Consider the following 20144-nt stretch of genomic DNA (forward strand, 5'->3'; position numbering starts at 1 on the left):
GGAAACTCTTATCCATACCCACGTCATCATTAGTTTGTATTTGTTTTCTGTTTTGAGATCTTGTAAATTAGTTTTCTACATATAAATGACAAGTCTATCAAAATAGATATGTATATAACTACCATTGGAGATGCTTATCAAAACAAAAATTTTAGTTGGAGATGCTATTAGAACAACATATGGATATAAGGGTAAGTCTTCAGTGCTATATTTGGCTTCTATATTAGAAAAAGAACGTTGCAATTTCTTCTCAAAGCGTTGTCTATTCTTCAACACTACTTCTCTTTCCAGATATATCTCGCATGTGACCTAGTAGCGAGATAGTTGCGCTCTTTCATTCAGCGCAACCAAAATTCTACTTTTCGCGGAATGGTCCAGTGAGATTGATTTATTTTTTGATCCGACGACTGAGATAGTTGCGCTGTTCCATTCTGCGGGGCCACGGGGAATGGTTCAGTCATCTAGATGCTAGATTAGAATTTCCATAAGACTTAGGGGATTATTCAAGTTGACGTGGCCTTCCAATGTAGATTGGAAATTGGAAGGCCATAAGACTAAACCTAAGTGACCTAAATACTATTCTTTTAGGTCTCCACTAAATGACAAGTGTATCACAATAGATATGGATACAACTACTATTGGAGATGCTTATCAAAACACAAATTTTAATTGGAGATGCTCTTAGAACAACATATTAATATAGTTATTAAATACTATTTTTTTAGAGCAACTGCAGTGGACGATCAAACTTATAACTATGGTATAGAGACGAGGCACAGCGGGATGGAGTAAAGACTAAAAACTGGACCAAAACCAAATTCTGGACTATATTTGGTCTGAGACAAAGACCAAAACTATATATAATCGAGCGAACGTATAGTCACCGTTTGTCATCAGGCGTGTATATAAACTACGCTTAACATGAAGCGCATGTATAGTCACCGTCCCATAAAGAGGCTCATGTATAGTCACCGCCCCATTCAGGCTCCACAAACAAGTGGAGATTATACACCCGCTCGACTAAATATACTCCCTACCTTAGCGTGACACTCCAGATTAAACTCAAATTTGATCATTCATTTTGGTATTTCATATTTGGTTATGGTCGTACCACTGTGGTTGCTCTTAGGTCTTCAAATAGGATAAACATCCATACACCGTTGGAAATGCTCTTAGTTTCAAATGCTGTGGGGAGGGGGGATATGGATAGAAATTTATCCTAATTTAATTGGGGGCCATAAATACTAAATGGGGTCATGACATTTTATTTGTATCCCAAAATTTTCAGGGGCGTATTAATCCGATCGTGAATATACTGTTTTACCCTTGGTTAATATTCTTTTTTTTTTTTCAAACAACGACCCTAATTAACGACCCTTCATAGACATTAACGACAGTTTAGAGTCGTCATTGAAAAATTCCAATACCATGACGACTCTAAACTGTCGTACATTTCCGCCATTAACGACGAAGATAACGACTCTTCTAAGAGACTAACGACTGTCTGTAACGACACTTCTAAAACATTAACGACTTTTACAGTCGTCATACACGTAATCAAACTCTTCCAAAGGGTCGTCAGGGAATTAATTATGTTTATGACGACTCAAAACTGTTGTACGTTTCCCCCATTAATGAATCCTCACTGGAACAGTCGAAACACCAACGACTGTTTAGGGTCGTCACTGATTTTTTTTATACCATGACGACTTTTCATACAGATCTGGGCAAAAAAAATGAAAAAAAATCAGTCAAAAGATCTTGAAAAAAAGAAGAATTTAACTATAATTAAATAAAATTATTACTAAATTAAAATTATCACTGATTATTTAACGGCATTTCAGCCATTTAGATTTTTTTTATAAGAGATGACCCAAATTAGGGTGGGATAACCTTTTTTGTCCTCTAATGCAGGGCCCATTTAATTTTTATGGCCTCCAATTAAACCATGAAATTTATCTTTGTACGTGGACTTACAGGTTGGTATCCGTATCTGGATTCAATATTTTATGCACCACAGCCCAAATATTAGGAACGGGCGAAAGCTTTTCTTAATCTACAATTATTGATGCAAAACATTTTTTTTTTAATCCACAATTTGATCGGCTTTTTAATCTACAATTAGTATTTTAATCTACAATTAGTAAAGGCGAAGCTTCCTTTAAATTTAATTTTCAGTGAGTACGTGCTGTCGCACCTAACAAGGCATGGTACTGAGATCCCATTTAATTTCAATGAAGGCTGAGTTGATAGTTCAGCTAGTTTGGTGAAACTATTTTAGCATTAACTAGTTGTCGTTTGCTCGGTTGAGGGTCGACAGACGTGCAGTATAGTCTCCGGCGGAACGTTGTGCATCAGGCAACCTGAAGAAACTGCATCATGTGGAAAAAGAAGATCACAAATCATTGCATTCCACCTCTAAGGGCCAACTCAAAATTATCCATTTCACTGATCAACTCTTGATAATGGAGGGTGGTATTGATTGTGATTTATGATCGGAAAATTGAGACTAAACCTCGGTGATGGAGATTGTAGATTTTGCCGTTGTTTTGATGCACTAGAAATACCAAATTTTAGCCGTAATACCATTTTGATGCCGTAACAGAGGGTCACTCAATTATCCGCGGGCACAAATAATAAACGAGAATTAGAATAAGAAGTTTAGAAAATCCGTGACAAAAATTTCATATATATACAAATACAATCACCATTTAACTCAGATAAAATCCATTTGATCTTCTTAGCTAGAATTTTGGGATTTTAAAGAGATCCTTTTAATTTGGACCCCAACAGCTCAAATACATAACTTTTCTAACTGATTCTTCGGATTGCTTCATTTCTTGATCTCTTTTCCGATTCATCATCAATATCTGGTCTGGAATTACAGAAGAAGCTGCAACTGAAGAAGAAGTTGCTTGAGATATAGATGATTTAACAACATACGGGCCTGTCATAACACTCCCATACTCGGCTGTTTTTGTCACTCTGCTTGGTGTCAAATTCTTCTTATCTAAACACGATTGCTCTTAAATGTCAAAATGGTCAACATCCTAAGGCCTTAATTAGCCATTTGGCGTCCGGGAATAATTTGGGTAGCTAACAATGAGTGCATTATCTGATTAGGTAAAATAAGATTTCTTGGTGAACAATTTGGTCAACAATCCGGTCAGTGGCGGAACCATCATTTCAAAATGGGGGGTGGGGGGGACCAGAATCAAAGAGGGAGATTGAAATGAAGCTTATTATATGGAACCCTTTCCAAACAGAGTAGCTATACTTTGTTGTAGTGCAGTTACTTTTTCATATTTTTTTCTGGATCATTATTAGTAGAGCAATTGCTCCTCCATGCCTGTATGGATACTTGGGATTTTACCATGTTCATGTTTGATAATCCAAACATGGTGTTTATTACTACCAACGGGATGTGTACAATCATTGGTTTCAAAAAAAAAAAATGTGTACAATCACTGAATTTCTGGATAGTCATAGATCAGTTTCCAACAAAAATATAGGCAATAAAAAAAAAGCAAATGAAGGTACCTTTGCAGATCTTTAATGCATTTTCTCCTTAGCGATGCATTACTGCGGCTGCCCAAGCCTGCTAAATTTCTTGGCATTATACTGAAGACAGTGAGACATGACGTTTAATCAACAATGAATTTAAATCAACAATGTGCATTGTGCATTGACGTTTCAAAAGCACAAGTAAGTAAGAAAAGCTTTGGATACAATTCAGATGACACACTCCATTGAATTCACGCATGTAAATATTAACTCTTCACTGACAATCTCATTGGAACTGTCTTCCATAGTTTATGTTGATCAGTTTCTTAGTGTTCTCTCAACACTCTTAACCAATGATGTAGTGCCAAGCTATATACTCATAATATGATGACTACTATGAAAGTTCAGCTGTATATCACTCACCAAAAGCATAACTAGAGCACAAGTAGTGTCCAATATTGTTTCACACAAACAAAATTAAAGTGGCGCCAGCGAACACCTAGTAAGCAATTCAGCAATTCAGCAAACACCTAGTAAGCAACTTTAGAACTGTATAAATCTCGCTCACGTGCCCCCCCCCCCCCCCCCCCCCCCCCCCCCCCCCCCCCCCCCCCCCCCCCCCCCCCCCCCCCCCCCCCCCCCTATTCTTCCTTTTCGTCTTACTCTGCTAACATGAAACACAGATATGAATATGGTGGACTAAACAGCTGTGAATGGTGGACTAAACTGATGAGCTTGGTGGACTAGACCGATAAAAACTTTTTGACAAAGGGTAAATTATTACTTTGGTGAGGTTTTGTATGAAAAGGGAGGGAGAGGGTGGGGAGCTACAGCTAGGTATAGGTTCCTCTATTACTTCGGTGAGGTTTTGTATGAAAATGGGGGAGGGGGGCTACAGCCAGGTTTAGTCAACCTGTGTTTCCGCCCATGAATCCGGTTAACAAGGAGGAAAGATCACTTGCACTTTTATGTTCCTCTGTAAACCATTACATACCTACCAAAAGTGTGAAATTTGGTAAATGTCAATAAATTCAGCTTAGGTGTGGTAAATATTAGCTTCAAATGTTGTGGAAACATGGATAGGGATTTATCTTTGTACGTGGAGTGGCACGTTGGTATATTTTGCTCCTATCTTAAACTTTTACTTCCCGAAACATTAGGAACCGATGAAAGCTTTTCTTAATCTACAATTATTGATGCAAAGCTTTTGTTTAATCCATAATTTGATCCGCCTTTTAATCTACAATCAGCAAAAGAGAAGCTTCCTTTAATTTTAACTGTCAGTGTCTAGTACGTGCACTCGCAACTAATGTGGCAATCCCAATTAATTTCATAGACAGCCTGAGTCGATTGTTTAGCTAGTTTGGTGAAATTATTGGATTTTGTTAACTTGTGCATCCATGCACAAAATAACACCCAATCATTATATTGGGAAAGTACAAAAACAATTTAAAAAATATGAGAGATGGTCTCTACTGGCATTGGAGAATGCAAAACTTCATTATCAATAAATCATTTTTGCTAAATCCATGTTAATTTGTATTCTCCATTGCAAGTTGAGACTATCTCTCCTATTTTTTAAATCGTTTTTGCACTTTCCCAACGTAATGATTGAGTGCTATCTTGTGCATGAGTGCACAAGTTGACAAAACCCGAAACGATTTTAGTAATTAGTTGTCATTTGCTCGGTTGAGGGCCGACAGATGTGCAGCATCGTCCTCCGGCGAGGGTTGTGCGTCAGGCGTTATGGCCTTGTAGTTGCGATAAATCTCACGACTACACCTTTAGTAAAATCTATAGAACAATCTAAGAAATCATCGTAAGAATCTCAAGAACTTTTATTAAAATCTTAGAATAAGTATAAAGACATGAGAAAACTCTAACTTGGGAAGCAAATAATCTTTCGCTCTCCTAAATATCTTGTCTAAGCTCTCTAAAAAGATCTCTCTCTTTTACAAAGGCGCTCAGCTCTTTATATAGGAGTTTACATAGTGGAGGACAGCTAATAAATCCCCTTTATTTCGGATATGGCGTGCGTCATTATCGCATAGGGATTTATCATTGCCGCACGGTTTCTATACTGACGCATAGATCTTCACACTTTACTCGTGATTAGGTGACATCATCTGGTTCGTTCTCTTGAATATGTTGTATGCGATCGTATTCGCTTACCACTTAAGGGGTTACTTTGCAAACTAAACGGCTGTGCGGTATTTTGTACCCACATTTTGCCTCTTTTCTTATCGTTCTTTTGAAGAAGGTGCGATGAGAGAAACTCTAGCTTTCTTTTTGCCGCACCTATTCATCTTTTTATGTTCCGATCAGTTAACCTTTTTCCGAGTTCTCGGCATGGTATCCCACATGTGTTTTCTTCACCATTCATTATCAGACACGTCTTTAATAACCACATTTTCTTATCCGCTGATTAATATTCTTACTAGAAGGAATCTCTCGGGAATTGGGATGAAAATCCTTTATTTACTGCTACATGTTTCCTTTTTTCTCTTTTTACCTTCTCTCACCATTTTTTCCCTGCAAATTTCTATATCTCTGCAACTCTTGTGTTTCTGCTGCTGTTGTTCGTCTCTTTCAGTAACCTACCTTTGATTCTTCTTCTTCATTTTTACCTATTTCGCGTCTCATTCTTTTCATTCTCTTTTTAACTCTACTCTTCATCATCTTCATGATCATCTTAATCATCATTCTAATTTCGATCATTATCCTGATTATTTTTGGTTTTTCGGCTTTTATTGCTTTATTTAAATTCTCATTCTCAAAATGTTTCTTAAGGAAGGATAGAAGAATATTAAGGGATTTGAGAAGATGCAGAAAGATTTGGAGCATAAGGGTTTCACATTATCAATTCCTCATGGATCAGAACCCAGTTCTTCTCTCAATCCTAAATGGTTTTCGCTTGAACAATGGGGTGACCAGGAAATCATCGTTTCAGTTGGGCAACTTCTCGCAGGTATTCCCGTTTTGTTGTATGACCCTCAAATTCCTCTTTTCTATGAGATTTTATCTGACGCAAAGTTTTCGCGCGGAGTATTTCAACTGAGTGGTGATATCATTCAAATAATGATGGAATACGCGGCTGGGTTGGAATTTATTTATCCCAAAGAAGTAAGGAAACCAGAATACGCGGACAGAGAAATTATTTCTGCAGAGTACGCACTCGAGAACTTCTTTACCCACTATGATGTTGCTATAATGAAGAATGAATCGACCCGCTGGGGTATTCGTTTGAAAAGGAAGAGTGGTTTCGTAGATGACAAGAAAATTATGTGAGACATTGATTTTCATGACTCATCCAATAACTCCACACACAAGTCGAAGGATGATTGTTGGATGGAATACCCTGTTATTCTAGAATGTCCTTACATTACTGGTAAGGGTGCTGATGGTTCCATCAATCCGCTCTCTGAGAGGTTTGCCGCTTATAAACATTGGGGGTTCAGTTGGATTGAGAGAGAGAATGTGGTATGTTAATCTCAACTTTTACCCATTCATTTCGTTTCCTTTTCTTTCCTCATCAATTCTTTTGGTTTTAGATCGCCAAGTTGAGGAGTAATTATCAGCTGACCAGGAAGAAATCCACATTGGAAGCATTGAATTCGCTCATTGATGAAGTAAGAAATATTTTCTTTTAGTTTTTAACAATATTGTTTCCTCTGTTTCTTATCTTAATCTGTGTGAGAAGGTTGACGCTGAAAGTGCTAGTAGTTCTCGTGAAAAAAATCCTCTTTTGGTGAATGAGAATGCTCCTTTCAAAGCTAAAGGAAAGGATAAGTCTGTTCCCTTCTTCTTCGAAGAGAACTTCCAAGAAAAGGAAGGTGTCCTCTCCCGCTCCTTCTGAATCTCCTATTCATGTATGTACTTCTCTTCCTCTTGACGACCCTTTTTCGACATCAACTATGGAAGATTTATCAAGTATCTTTTCTGATCCCATAACTACTACTGGTGATGAAGCTCTAACTCGCACATGCAATGCGATTGTTAAAATTGGTAATGCTTCTCTTTTGAGTCACGAATCCCTCCGTGGTGTTTCCTCTGCTGTAAGCCCAAGTTTTCAGCTTGCTCTTGGAACCCTGGTGAGTTTCTTTTCTATGTTAATTTTTGCAAGAATTTTTCACCTTACTTATCTTTATCTTGTTATGTATTGTTATAGAATGCCCGTGTGTCCTATGCGGTCACTAGCGATTTACATAGGAAGGTTCACCATCTTGAGACTGAGAATCAGAAAGTCAATAACGATCTTTCCACTTATAAGAACACGGTGGTTGGTATTCGTGAGAGGAACAATCAATTAGTGGGTATGTGCTTTCTATTTTTTCTCCTTTTGATTTCTTCGCACTTCCTCTGCCTTCATTTAATTGCTCGTGTTCGTAGAAATTTACAATTTGACTGACGAGGAGTCCAATCTTCCTAATGATGAGGAGATTCTTCTTGAACACTTTAATTTTTCTTTGAATAATTCCCTAAATGATGGTCTTGAGAACCTTAGCTTGGATGAACTTCGCTCGAAGTATGGAATCCTTAATAGAGATCATAGGTCCATGCTTTCTGTAAACAACAGTTTTCAACATCGCATCCATAGAGATAAGGAGACAATATCAATCTTGGAAGCGAAAAAGAACGCGCTTATTACTGAGAAGGATAAGGCTATTCTTAAGGGTGCTGAAGCTTTGAAAAAGTTTCATGAAGCTCAACTCCAGATTCAGGTGGAAAAAGATCAGGCTATAAGCGAAAAGAATGCTCTTCTCGCTCGGGAGAATGAGATTCACTCTCGTCTGCTTATAGAGAATGATCATGAGTTTGAATGGGCTGCTAGGGTCATTGATAGGGTAGAGCTGATTTAGGTACAAGTGTTAGCTTAGAGGCTGATCATGATGAATTGGCTAGATCTATTATTTCTGTGAAAGAGGGTTGTTTATAGTTCTATACTGTTTTCATTTTTGTGTTGTTTTCTGCATTTTTCTTGCTTGTGTCTCTAATCTTTTTATTTCTTTCAGCTATTGAGAAGAAGCATCTTGAGGAGATTGAAAACTTGAAGAAGGAGCTTTCCAATAGAAGTGATAAATGCCGTAGACTTAAGAAAAAGATGGTGACTACTTTGTCTAATTTAACTAAGGATGCGGTCCGTATTCGGTATGCGTCCATTAAGGAAGTCTGCACTAATAAAAATATCTTCACTTTATATTATAACTTCGTTGAAGTCTCCGATAATGAAGATGATTCTGAAATCTCTTACAGCGAAGTAGAGTATGAAGAATATGAACATACTGAAGATGAAGATAATGGTGATTCTGGAGTTGAAGATGATATGGGCGGGAAATAGCCGCACTTTCCGAATTCTATTTTGTTTTTCCTCGCTTCTCCTGTAAATTCTTACTCTTTGTATCATGTTCTCTTTTTCCAACCTTTGTACAATGGTTTCTCCGCGACTTTTGGGATTGGAATCTATATTATTTTTCTGCTTCTATTTTCGCATACTTCAATTCTACAATCTGTTATTAATTAAAAGCAAAGTGTTTTCCATAGATAATAGTATGTAAAGTATAACATGTGCGTGAGTCTATCATATGAGGGCGAATAACATTCCTTTATATGCTTGGATTTCCATTCTTGCCTCTGTTAATTTCCACAATATGATTGATTTAGGCATATGTTGTATTATATTTCTAATACACTTATTTATCATATCTGGGTTATCTTTTTCTTTTCTTCATTAATGTTTTCTTCCTCAGCTATATCTTATGCGAATGTTTTCGCATCTATGCATTCTGTTGTCTCTTAACTTTATTTTATATGTGTGCGCTAGTCTTTGAGCTTCTTTCTTTCCTGCAAAATAATATTGATCTTAATTTTGTTTTTGTCATGAGGTCTTATTGTGCCTCCCTAAGTAGAGGTCTTATTTTTCCTGAAGATATCATTTGTTCTTGTGCGACGAGATCACAAGAAGTCTTTACACTTTCATGTAATGACCCATTGATCTCGCCTTATCATTTCTTGTATTATTGTCTCTGTAGGATATATTATCGCGTAAATACGACATCCCTATGCTCTGCTTTGAGTCATAGCCTTTGATACAATTCAGCTCCCTAATGGAGGGTGCCGTCCTTATATTCCCCCTGACAACCCCTTCAAGGAAGATTACCCCTACCAGGTTAGGGTGGGATCTTAATTCCCATCCGGTGATGCAACAATCAGTTGTTTTCGTGGCCTCTTATCCTTCTGCCGATATGGCTTGTGGTTACGAGACCGAACCCTAAGTGGGGTTTCTTGAGGACCGAGTGCATCATAGTCAGGACTTGTCAAGAGCGGCCAGGTACACTCCAGACCCCCCAGGAGCTGTTGACTCAACCGTGTACCCCGGCGCCCTGATCGAGTTTCTGCACTCCTTAGTAGAGATCTTCTTACCTTAGTATTTCGACTAAGGCGCTCTACTGGATGGGCTTTTGTTTCACCCCAAATCTCCATGACTCAGGATTCAGGGTCGGTGTAGCTTTCGCCTAAGTCATGCTAATTTCTCAGGGTTTTCCCCAATTGTGACGCGCGTTAGGTCTTATTTTTGCCTCTTGCTATTGTGCGAACTAGGGTGCAAGCCACAATTGGATGCCTAACCTCTATTATTAGAGGTTTTATATCTGATGCCTTTTTTTATTAAGGTCTTATTATAAGGTCTTATTTTTGCCTTTCTGTCGTGTTTGATGTATGCAAAGAAGAATATTTCATTTCCATTCATACACTTGCTTGATTAGTACAACTCTGATGTCTTCTTCCTTCATTTATTCGCTTACATTGTAAAAAGTTCTACATCTGGGATGATTTGCTTGCTTCTTTCGCCTTTTGTGCTTCATAAAGTTCGCATATACTTTTGAGTATGCTTGTTCGCACATTTGTCATTTCTTCTGCCGTGCTACTATTGCCGCACTGACCATATTTCTTCATATATACTTGATTCTAAATTTCTCCAACTTGTTTGTCTTTTTTTTCACCAATTCGTACATTCCATTACCAATTGCTTTCTTAATGATTAATGGTCCAACCCATCCGTCTCTTGACTTTCCTTTTCCACCTTTCTGGAATGGTGGTTTTTGTCTCAACACCATCTCTTCTATTTGGAATTTATTCTTTTTGACGCACTTGTCATCTACACTTTCTTGTGCGAATATTGTCGCCTTGGCAGAAGTCTTGTTGATTTCGATACTCTTCTCCACAACATCGACCATTAATATTTCACCGCGTTTGCGGTGAAATTTGGATCTCCTCTTATTACTCCAACACCTTGAGACAAGGGGAACTTAATTCACTGGTGGAAAGTTGAGGCGACTCCTAGGATATTGTGTAACCATGGTCTGCCTATTAATGCATTATATGGAGACTCGGCATCAACTACGCATAATACTATTTTTGTTGTTATGGTTTTAAGTGGGATTCACAAAGTTATATCTCCTTTTGGTTTATTTGCAGATCCGTTAAAACCATAAATCTTGTAAGTCGATAGAATGAGTTCATCATATCTTCTGCCCATTGTCTTGTAAGTGTGATAAAATAGTATATAAACAGAACTGCCAGGATCTATCAATATTCTATTTATAGCGCACGTGTATGCGTCATCAACTTCTTCCTCATCTCTCTTTTCTTTTGGGTTTATTTCCAGCTTGACCACTAATGGGCTCTCATGCAGTTCTCCACCTCCTGGTACTTCTTCTGCGTTAAATGAAATTGGTTGCCTCTTCCAGTCCTTCAATGGTGATATCTTTGTGAGATTGAGTATTTTTTTTCCATCATTGTCTCTTGCATACACTCTACTTAAGACATTATCGTGAAAGTCTTCTATGCTTCTTGATGAATGTATTATGGAGTTACAATATATATTCTTTGCTTTCGCTCCTACTTCAATCAAGTAGGTTGGCTTTCCAACTTCCATTCCTGACGCCTGCCCTTCTGGTGGTGGTGGTGGTAAATTCTGTTGTTTCTGCACTAGGAAATGTTTTAACTTTCCTTGATCTATCATTCTTAGTATGATTTTCTGTATATTTATGTAATTGCCGGTAGTATGACCGTGAAAGCGATGATAAGCACCAAATTCTCTGTTTCTTCTTCCTGAAGGTGGTTCATGACCCATATTTGGTGGTTCTGGTATGTCTTTCACTAAGATCATCGCTTCCCAGATTTTGTCTATTGCAGTATTTAAGCGCGGCATCTTGATCTCCTCCCATGCTGTTTTGTTTCCTCCTGAGCCTTGGTTGTGGTATCTCTTCTGTCCTCCATAGCCTTCCGCTTGGTTATTAAGTCTTTGAACTTTGTTATTGCCTGCATTGTTATTATATTGCCTCTCTCTACATTCTCTTTCGTACATATCCTGATCTCTACTTCCCATGGCAACTAACTTTTGTTTATCTTCCATTATCATCTTTTCTTGACTCCCTTGAGATGTGTTTGCAACTGTGTTTGCTATTTTTGGGAGTAGACTTGCATTCCCTTCTTTTGCATTTGTATTCGCAACATGATAAAATTCCATTTCTCTTTTCTTTTATTCAAGAGCGGTGTACTCTTGTTGGTACTCGCGTAGCTCTGGCATAGATATGGTATCTTTGATTGTGAATATATGCGTATACAACAAGTCTGTAGGAAAAAGTGCCTTAATAAAAGCTAGTATGAGATTTTCCTCGTCTACTCTTCTAGCCATTTCGCTATACATGGTTCTCCAATGCGTGGTTAAGCTTTGCAAGCTCTCATTGGTTCTTCTTCGCAGGCTAAACACCTTCTTTATTCCTGGACGTAGCACGTTGTTACCGATATGTGCTCCCAAGAATATAGTCTGTAGATGATTGAATGATCTTATTGTTTCCATGGGTAGGCCTTCAAACCACTTCAAAGCTTCTCCTGTTAGACTCGCATGAAAATATTTACATAATACTGCATCATTATTTTCCCACTGCAATAAAAACCTTCTATAAGCTTTTATGTGTTGCACTGCACATGTGGTCCCATCGAAAATATTGGTGAATACTGGCATAACACATTTAACTGGTATCCCCGCTATTTGGATATTCCTTGTGAATGGTGTTTTCCCCACCTCTTCTATAGCTTCATCCAATTGTCGCCTACCTCCATCTCTTCTCGTTGTCATCATCACTCTAACTTCCGCTAATTCTCTTAAGATTTTTTTGTTCATGATTTGATCTGTATCCTGATGCATTGGCCTTTTCAACCTAGCTTGTCTTACTCGGTTGTTATGTCTGTTTTGACGCATTGCTTCTTGTACTTCTCGCTCTTCAGCTTCTTCTCCTTCGCCTTTCTCTTTCATTCCTTACATTGTTCTGTGCGTCATTTTATCTTTCAGCCTCATCTCCACGGTAACATCAATTTCTTAACATTTCTCTTCCTTGTAATATCATTCTTTCTTGTTCTAAATCAGTTTCATCATCCTGGTCCTGATGCGTGCGATAACGTTCACCTTGCTGTTCCTGTCGTTCACCTCTATCATCTTCTTGCATGCGGCAGTTTTCGCCTTGTTGTACCTATCGATCATCATTTTGTTGTTGTTTCATGCGGTTACCATCGCGCTGTTCTTGTATATTATCATCTACCATATTGTTTTCTAAAAGATGCTCTTGTCTGGCATCTCTGCGGTTGGATCTGCTACGTCTTGACGTGCTTCTATTTGTTTTCGATCTTGAGCTTGTACGTGTTGAACTTCGTGACCTTTGCTCTTGTAGTCTGATATTCTCTTCTCTTAACTCATTGTTCTGACGCGTCAGATTCGCACGTACTTCTTCTTCTCCCCTTCTTTCTTCGACTAACCTTTGTCGGAGATCCTCTATTGTCATATTCTCTTCATTATCTGTTGTTGGTCCCCCATCTCCAGTTCTTTGCTCATCTTCTTCTGTTGAATCTGTATTTGTAGTATGAACACTTACTCTATCATAGTCGATGGTGTTATTTTGCACTGGTTCTCGTGGAATCGGAGTTTGGACTTGATTTCCTCGATTGTTTCTTTCTCATATCCTTGATGATTCAGCAATTTCACTTCTTCTTCTTCCAGCGATTCTTCTGCTACTCCTAATTGCTACCGCTTGTTTTGCTGTAGATGTTGGTCTCACCATTTGTATATTTTGTAAACGGTGTTTTCTCTTGACGAAAGAAAAGGTACTTTCTAAGGAATTGAAATCTTTACCAAGGAATTTTTTTTTTCTGAGATATAATCTTCAGTGATGATTACCGAAATATGAGTACCAAAAACCAAATAACCCTAAAATCTTTGGTTCAAACTTTTAGATCTAAACTTCCAAAACTCTCAAGGATTATTAATGCAGCGATGGAAGACTATGAATAAATTTAAACTTGTTTTTAAAGAAATTCACCAACAGGGTATATCATTCCGAGCTGTTTTCTAGCGCCAAAATGTAGTTGCGATAAATCTCACAACTACACTTTTAGTAAAATTTATAGAACAATCTAAGAAATCATCATAAGAATCTCAAGAACTTTTATTAAAATCTTAGAACAAATACAAAGATATGAGAAAACCCTAACCCGGGAAGCAAATAATCTTTCTCTCTCCTAAATATCTTGTCTAAGCTCTCTAAAAAGATCTCTCTTTTACAAAGGCGCCCGACTCTTTATATAGGAGTTTACATAGTGGAGGACAACTAATAAAGCCCCTTATTTCGGATCTGGTGTGCATCATTATCGCATAGGGATTTACCATTGCCGCACGGTTTCTATACCGCCGCATAGATCTTCACACTTTACTCGTGATTAGGTGACATCATCTGGTTCGTTATCTTGAATATGTTGTATGCGATCGTATTCACTTACCCCTTAAATGGGTTACTGTGTTCACTTACCCCTTAAATGGGTTCCTTTGTATATTAAACGGGGGTGCGGTATTTTGTACCCTGGCCTAAAGAAATACAACCAACAAGATTAGATTACAAATCTATGGCATTGTTGGCCTAGATTGAATTCTTTAGATAATCCACAGCATCTCAAAATATCACCAGTTTACGGCACGGTCTACCGGTAGTGAAATGACGAGGTTTAAGTCCAATTCTATGCACCTCTGAAGTTTAATTATTTTCAGGCATTTGATCAAACATTCCAATTAAGGGCCAACTCAAAATTATATATTCACTGATTAACTCCTGATAATAGAGAGAGGGCTTTGGAGATTGTGATTTGTGATCGACAGATTGATCCACTACTCTAGGAATACCAAAATTTAGCCGGAATGCCATTTTCATGCCGTAACAGAGAGTATCTTTGTTTTGGATGTATATTTTAGGAATCACCGATTATCCAGACACAAAGAATAAACCAGAGTTAAAATAAGAAGTTTAGAAACTTTGAGACAAAAATTTCATATATATACAAAATACAATCACCATTTAACTCAGATAAGATCCATTTGATCTTAGCTAGAATTTAGGATTTTAAGATCCTTTTTAATTTGGACCCCAACAGCTCAAATACATAACTTTTCTAAGTGATTCTTCCGATTGCTTCATTTCATGATCTCTTTGCTGCTTCAGCAGCATAATCTGATCTGGAATAACGGATGAAGCCGGAATAGAAGAAGATGAAGTAACTTGAGAAATTGATGATTTCACTCTATTCTTTGTGTATTGATGAATGGATCTCAGAGCATAATTCCATCTACACATTCCAGCTTGATCTTTTAATGCTTCAACAACACCGACACTAACAGCAACCATCCACGCTTTGCTTGTCGAACTCATATTCACTGATTAATTCTAAGTAGGAGCAGTAATTCGCTTATTGCAAGTGATTTATCAAAAAGTTGATTAATGATAGTTTGAGTTTTGGATGAAGAGCTTGATAGAGAGCACACGGCCCTTTAAGAGTCTCATTCATGAATTATGTAAACCACTAAAGGCTAAAGCAAATCCATGGGATACTGCTGTGGTTTTGCGTAACCGGTTGGCTGGTGTTGTTTTGTTTATTCTTGTGGGGGACGAAGATAAGATAAGAAGTTGTCTCTGTAGTACGTGTATATTGTACAATGTCTATCTGTTAGACACGTTGGTGTTTGTTCAGAACACTGTTTCTTTCTCGCACAAACTCCAAAACCATGGCACGGACGAGGATTTTTTTAATCAACAGGCCAAGCTTCCATGAATCCTGGTGTCCCCTGCGATCCTATTTAATGTGGCGTGATACTAGGATGCCATGTGCATGAAATTGAAGAGTCTACCTGTTTGGTGAAATTATTTTATACTGCTGGGTAAGAATGATAAAACTATTTTGAAGCTGATGAGGTCAACCCACCAGTCAATCTGGCGGCCCCCGGAACCCGAGGACTTGCGAGAGGAGGACTTTCCCACCATTCTCGAATGTGAGGTAAAAGAGGTCCTAAGAGGTACTAAACGAGGGAAGGGGCTGGGATCAGATACCATCCCGATTGAGGTGTGGAAGTCCCTGAGAGATGAAGGGATTAGTTGGCTAACCAAGCTCTTCAACATCTGCCGTTCAAATAAGATGCCAAACGAGTGGTGAAGAAGTATCACCGTGCCAATCTTTATGAACAAAGGGGACATACAGAGTTGTACTAATTACAGGGGCATCAAACTTATGAGCCACACAATGAAACACTGAGAACGTGTTATCGATCGTCGGTAACGAGGGAAATCGGGTGTTACGAAGAATCAGTTTGGGTTTATGCCAGGAAGATCCGCCACTGAAGCGATTTTCCTAGATAGATAGATGATGGAGCGCTATTCCGAAAAAATGCGTCACCTGCATATGGTGTTCATAGACCTGGAAAAAGCTTATAACAAAGTCCCACGGGAGGTAATGTGGTGGGCATTCGAGCAGAAGCGGGTATCATCTAAATATATATCCCTCATCAAGAATATGTATGAGGGAGCGGTCACAGGGGTCAGGACGTGTGACGGTGTCTCAGATGACTTCCCTATCAACATCGGACTACCCCAAGGGTCAGCTTTGATCCTGTATCTGTTTGCGCTAGTACTGGACCAAGTTACAAAGCATATACAGGGGGACCCTCGGTGCATGCTCTTTGCGGATGATATAACACTTATTGGGGAGTCCAAGCAAGAGGTCGAAGGTAAGCTGGAGCTGTGGCGCCAGACTCTGAAATCGAAGGGCTTTAGAATCAGTAGAACAAAGACTGAGTATCTGAAGTGGGATTTTGAAGAAACCGGAGGGATGATGGAGAACTGCGACTGGACGGCCAGATTGTACCAAGGAAAGATTCCTTTCGATACCTGGGATCTGTGATCGAGAGTGATGGGGAAATACAGGAGGATATTAGACACATATCCCAGTCAGGATGGGCTAAATGGAGACTGGCGACTGGGGTTCTAGTGATCGTAAGGTCCCTGTTAAACTGAAAGAAAATTCTACAGGACAACAATAAGGCCAGCGATGCTGTACGGAGCTCAGTGATGGGAACTAGAAGCTCATACCTCCTAGAAATCCATGTGACGGAAATGAGGATGCTTAGGTGGGCATGTGGGCATACAAGGCACGATAAAATCAGAAATGACTGTGTCCGTGGGAAACTCGGGGTAGCATCAATGAAGGATATATTGGCACAACATCGGCTACGTTGGTTCGGGCATCTCCAACGAAGACCACCTGGCGCCCCAGTTCGTTTATGACGCATCACAAGGCCGGAAGGAAGAATGAAGCGTCCGGGACGACCGGAACTCACTTGGGATGAATTGATAAAGCGAGACCTGACTGACCGAGGATTGGACAGAGAGTTGGCATTGTACAGAAGGGCGTGGAAAGCAGCGATCCACGTGAAAGAGGTATGTACGCGAGGTACGTGAGATGACCCTATTACCTTTGAATTTCTGTCTTTTATATTAGTAGGATTGTTTAAACCGTGAACATGTAAACAACCATAGCAGAATTGTGAATGGGGGAGACCCCCCAGTAACTCTGCAGCTAGCGGGATCGTGAATGGGGGAGACCCCCAATAGCCCTGCAGCCGGGACATGAAATATGTGGATACATCACTGCATGGTCGCGAACGCGTAATCCCACTAAAGTGATGCCCACTGTACCCTCTGTACCGAAAGCAAACAAGTATGTATCAAGGATTATTCCTTACCTTCGGATGGGTTATGTCTAGGCCCGCAGGCAATCGGTGTAAAAACTTTAGCCGCTTCTCTGGAAATAAGGTCGTTACGCAGCTTATTTCTGCTCGGACGCGAGCTCTGGTTCTGGTCCTGGGTAAGAATGATAAAAATCTCACAGATGCACCGGAGCTGTAGATGAAATGGTACGTATAAATGAGTCGTTTTGTGGTGAAGCCAACTGAAACCCCCTAATGGTACCAAAATCGCGGGTACCAATCAATATCATGAGATAAAAGAATCTCGTCGGTCAGGATATCCAAATGCAACTTTGGTACGTCTTAGCCCACATCACAACTCCCTTAAAACCTTGTTTTCAAGTATTTGAAGTACTTACACATACATTCTTTAAACACCTTGCACTCTTGAAGTACTGAACTACTTAATTTTTACATCTTCTTTTCAAGTTTCCGCTGGATATAATTCTTTAGGAGAAGTGGTAAAAAATCTATGTGGCCTTCAAAATACGAACATCACATTGTCCCCTTGGAGATACTCTTACATTTAAATTGATGGCCGTGGATTTTTCGAAAAGTCGAAAATCTACCCAAGAAAAACTATATCTCGGAACTTTACAATTTTGAACTCACCGTTTTCTGTTGACATCATCAGTGACAATACATTCAAACAAAGAAAAATCAACTACCATTACCATGGGAGTTTCTCCCACTGTTTTCTTTGTTGGCACTAGCTCCAAGTACAAAGTTTAGGATGAAACAATTTGAGTTGAGGCCTAAAAAGAAATTAAACAGAATTAAAATGGGAAATTTTGTGACAAAAATTTCATTTAATATGTATACATACAAGCCCCAATTAATTAAGGGTATTACACATTCCAGTTGATCCTAGCTAGAGTTGGGGCAATTATAGGGTTTTATTTCAATTGGGTCCCCAACAGCTCAAATACATGACTCTTCTAAGTGATTTTTCAGATTGCTTCATTTCATGATTTCTCTGCTGCTTCATCATCATAACAGAGGAAGCTGGCATAGATGAAGAAGATGCTCGAGAAATAGACGACTTGACTCTGTTTTTAGTGTATTGGTGGCTGGATCTTATAGCATAATTCCATCTGCACATTCCAGCTTGATCTTTCAGTGCTTCAACAACACCAACACTAGCAGCAACCATCCACGCTTTCCTTGTTGAACTCATCATATTCATTGATTCTAACTGGTAGTATATATTACTAGTAGTAGTAATAGCTTGTAGAAGTGATTTGTAAGAAAGTGAGTAATATTATTTCAGTTTTGGATGAAGAACTTGATATGGACTAGTTTCTTACATACAAGGTTAGACTATCAGTACCACTACCCCCAAAACGATGATGGGATTGCAAGTAGTTTTATTTTGGTGGTTGGCTGGTTTTGCTTATTTCCGTGGGGGAAGAAGATAGAAAGTGTTTTATCTTTGTACGTGGACACGTTGGTGTGGATCCAGTATCTCTACTGCACGTAAAACTGTCAAGTTGGCGAGGCAGCAGAATCCATGGTTTTTCCTAATTAAATCCTTTTCTTGTATTCTTCGATTATTGAGGTGAAGCTTCATTAAATTTGTTTAATAATGCCACTTTCTGGGATCCTCCCATCTAATGTGCTGTTATACTGGGTGGACGGAGTCTTAATTTAATTTCCGGGCAACAGAAAGTATTGATTCCCAATTAATTAATATTTAACTCTAATGGGGCACTCATTACAATCCTGCTAGTGCTAGTGCTAATGCTAATGATACAGTTTGCTTGGGGTGTAATTTTTGAGAGTGAACTTCTTGAACCAAAATTTCTAATCTTTTTTTGGATTTCGGATAAAACCGCAGATTGTCTAGCCAAATTTATCTGTAGGTTATGTACTGTTTCAGAGTGGTGACATGATCAGCCTCCAACCAACCTTCTTGAAAATCTTAAATCTGGCTATTGTTGTATCCTTAACTTCTGTTTAATGATACAATCTTCCTTTGCCAATAGAAGTGATATCCTTTGTAGAAATTGTTGTTGTTTTGATGCACTAGTATTACCGAAATGTATCCAAGCCGTAATGCCATTTTAGTTTAAGGGATGTATGTTTATGTTTACACAAAATTGGTTAAAAAGACCAAGATCAACAATTTCTGGGTGAAAAAGGCATCTAGATTTTAATACTGTTTCAATGGACAAAAATATAAAAATAGCCAGGATGTATCCATTTTCATCCCACCCATTTTCAAATACTTTTTTTATTTTTAATTTACATCAGGATGCATCCAGTTTCATCCTTGCTATTTTTCAAGTTTAAGTCAGGATGAACCCGGTTTCATCCTTGGTATTTTTTTGGTGTCGATTTCACCCATACTAATTTTTACTCGTCCATTTGAACCGTGTTTTAAAAATATTTGGACAAATGACCCATTTTCCGTTAAGTTTAAGAATCGCCAGAACCAAAGTAATCAGATGAAAGCAGAACTAAAATAGGAAGTTGGAGAAAATATATGTGTGACAAAAATTTCATTTATATACAAATACAAGCA

The 20144-nt window shown here is 38.6% G+C and overlaps 3 protein-coding genes and 1 pseudogene across 3 annotated transcripts; 1 reads left to right on the forward strand and 3 right to left on the reverse strand.

The window, feature by feature from the left end:
- Positions 1-12043: 12043 nt before the first annotated feature.
- On the reverse strand, positions 12044-12820 carry LOC113280829. Its single transcript, XM_026529409.1, has one exon. It carries the CDS (start codon positions 12818-12820, stop codon positions 12044-12046), a length of 777 nt encoding a protein of 258 aa, XP_026385194.1.
- Positions 12821-14838: 2018 nt separating this feature from the next.
- On the reverse strand, positions 14839-15472 carry LOC113278622. The gene has a single exon (XM_026527424.1). It carries the CDS (start codon positions 15252-15254, stop codon positions 14961-14963), a length of 294 nt encoding a protein of 97 aa, XP_026383209.1. The 5' UTR covers positions 15255-15472; the 3' UTR covers positions 14839-14960.
- Positions 15473-15789: 317 nt separating this feature from the next.
- Positions 15790-16776, forward strand: LOC113280830 (annotated as a pseudogene).
- A 1633-nt stretch (positions 16777-18409) lies between these two features.
- Positions 18410-19126, reverse strand: LOC113278623. The gene has a single exon (XM_026527425.1). The coding sequence runs from the start codon at positions 18804-18806 to the stop codon at positions 18522-18524; it is 285 nt and encodes a 94-aa protein (XP_026383210.1). The 5' UTR covers positions 18807-19126; the 3' UTR covers positions 18410-18521.
- Between the last annotated feature and the right edge of the window lie 1018 nt (positions 19127-20144).

This window comes from Papaver somniferum, chromosome 5 (assembly GCF_003573695.1).
Source record: "Papaver somniferum cultivar HN1 chromosome 5, ASM357369v1, whole genome shotgun sequence".
Taxonomy (NCBI): Eukaryota; Viridiplantae; Streptophyta; class Magnoliopsida; order Ranunculales; family Papaveraceae; genus Papaver; species Papaver somniferum.

Bases quoted from the DNA above. Each gene is read 5' to 3' on its own strand.
- LOC113280829 (XM_026529409.1), bottom strand. From the start codon at position 12,820: ATGAAAGAGAAAGGCGAAGGAGAAGAAGCTGAAGAGCGAGAAGTACAA.
- LOC113278622 (XM_026527424.1), bottom strand. From the start codon at position 15,254: ATGAGTTCGACAAGCAAAGCGTGGATGGTTGCTGTTAGTGTCGGTGTT.
- LOC113278623 (XM_026527425.1), bottom strand. From the start codon at position 18,806: ATGAATATGATGAGTTCAACAAGGAAAGCGTGGATGGTTGCTGCTAGT.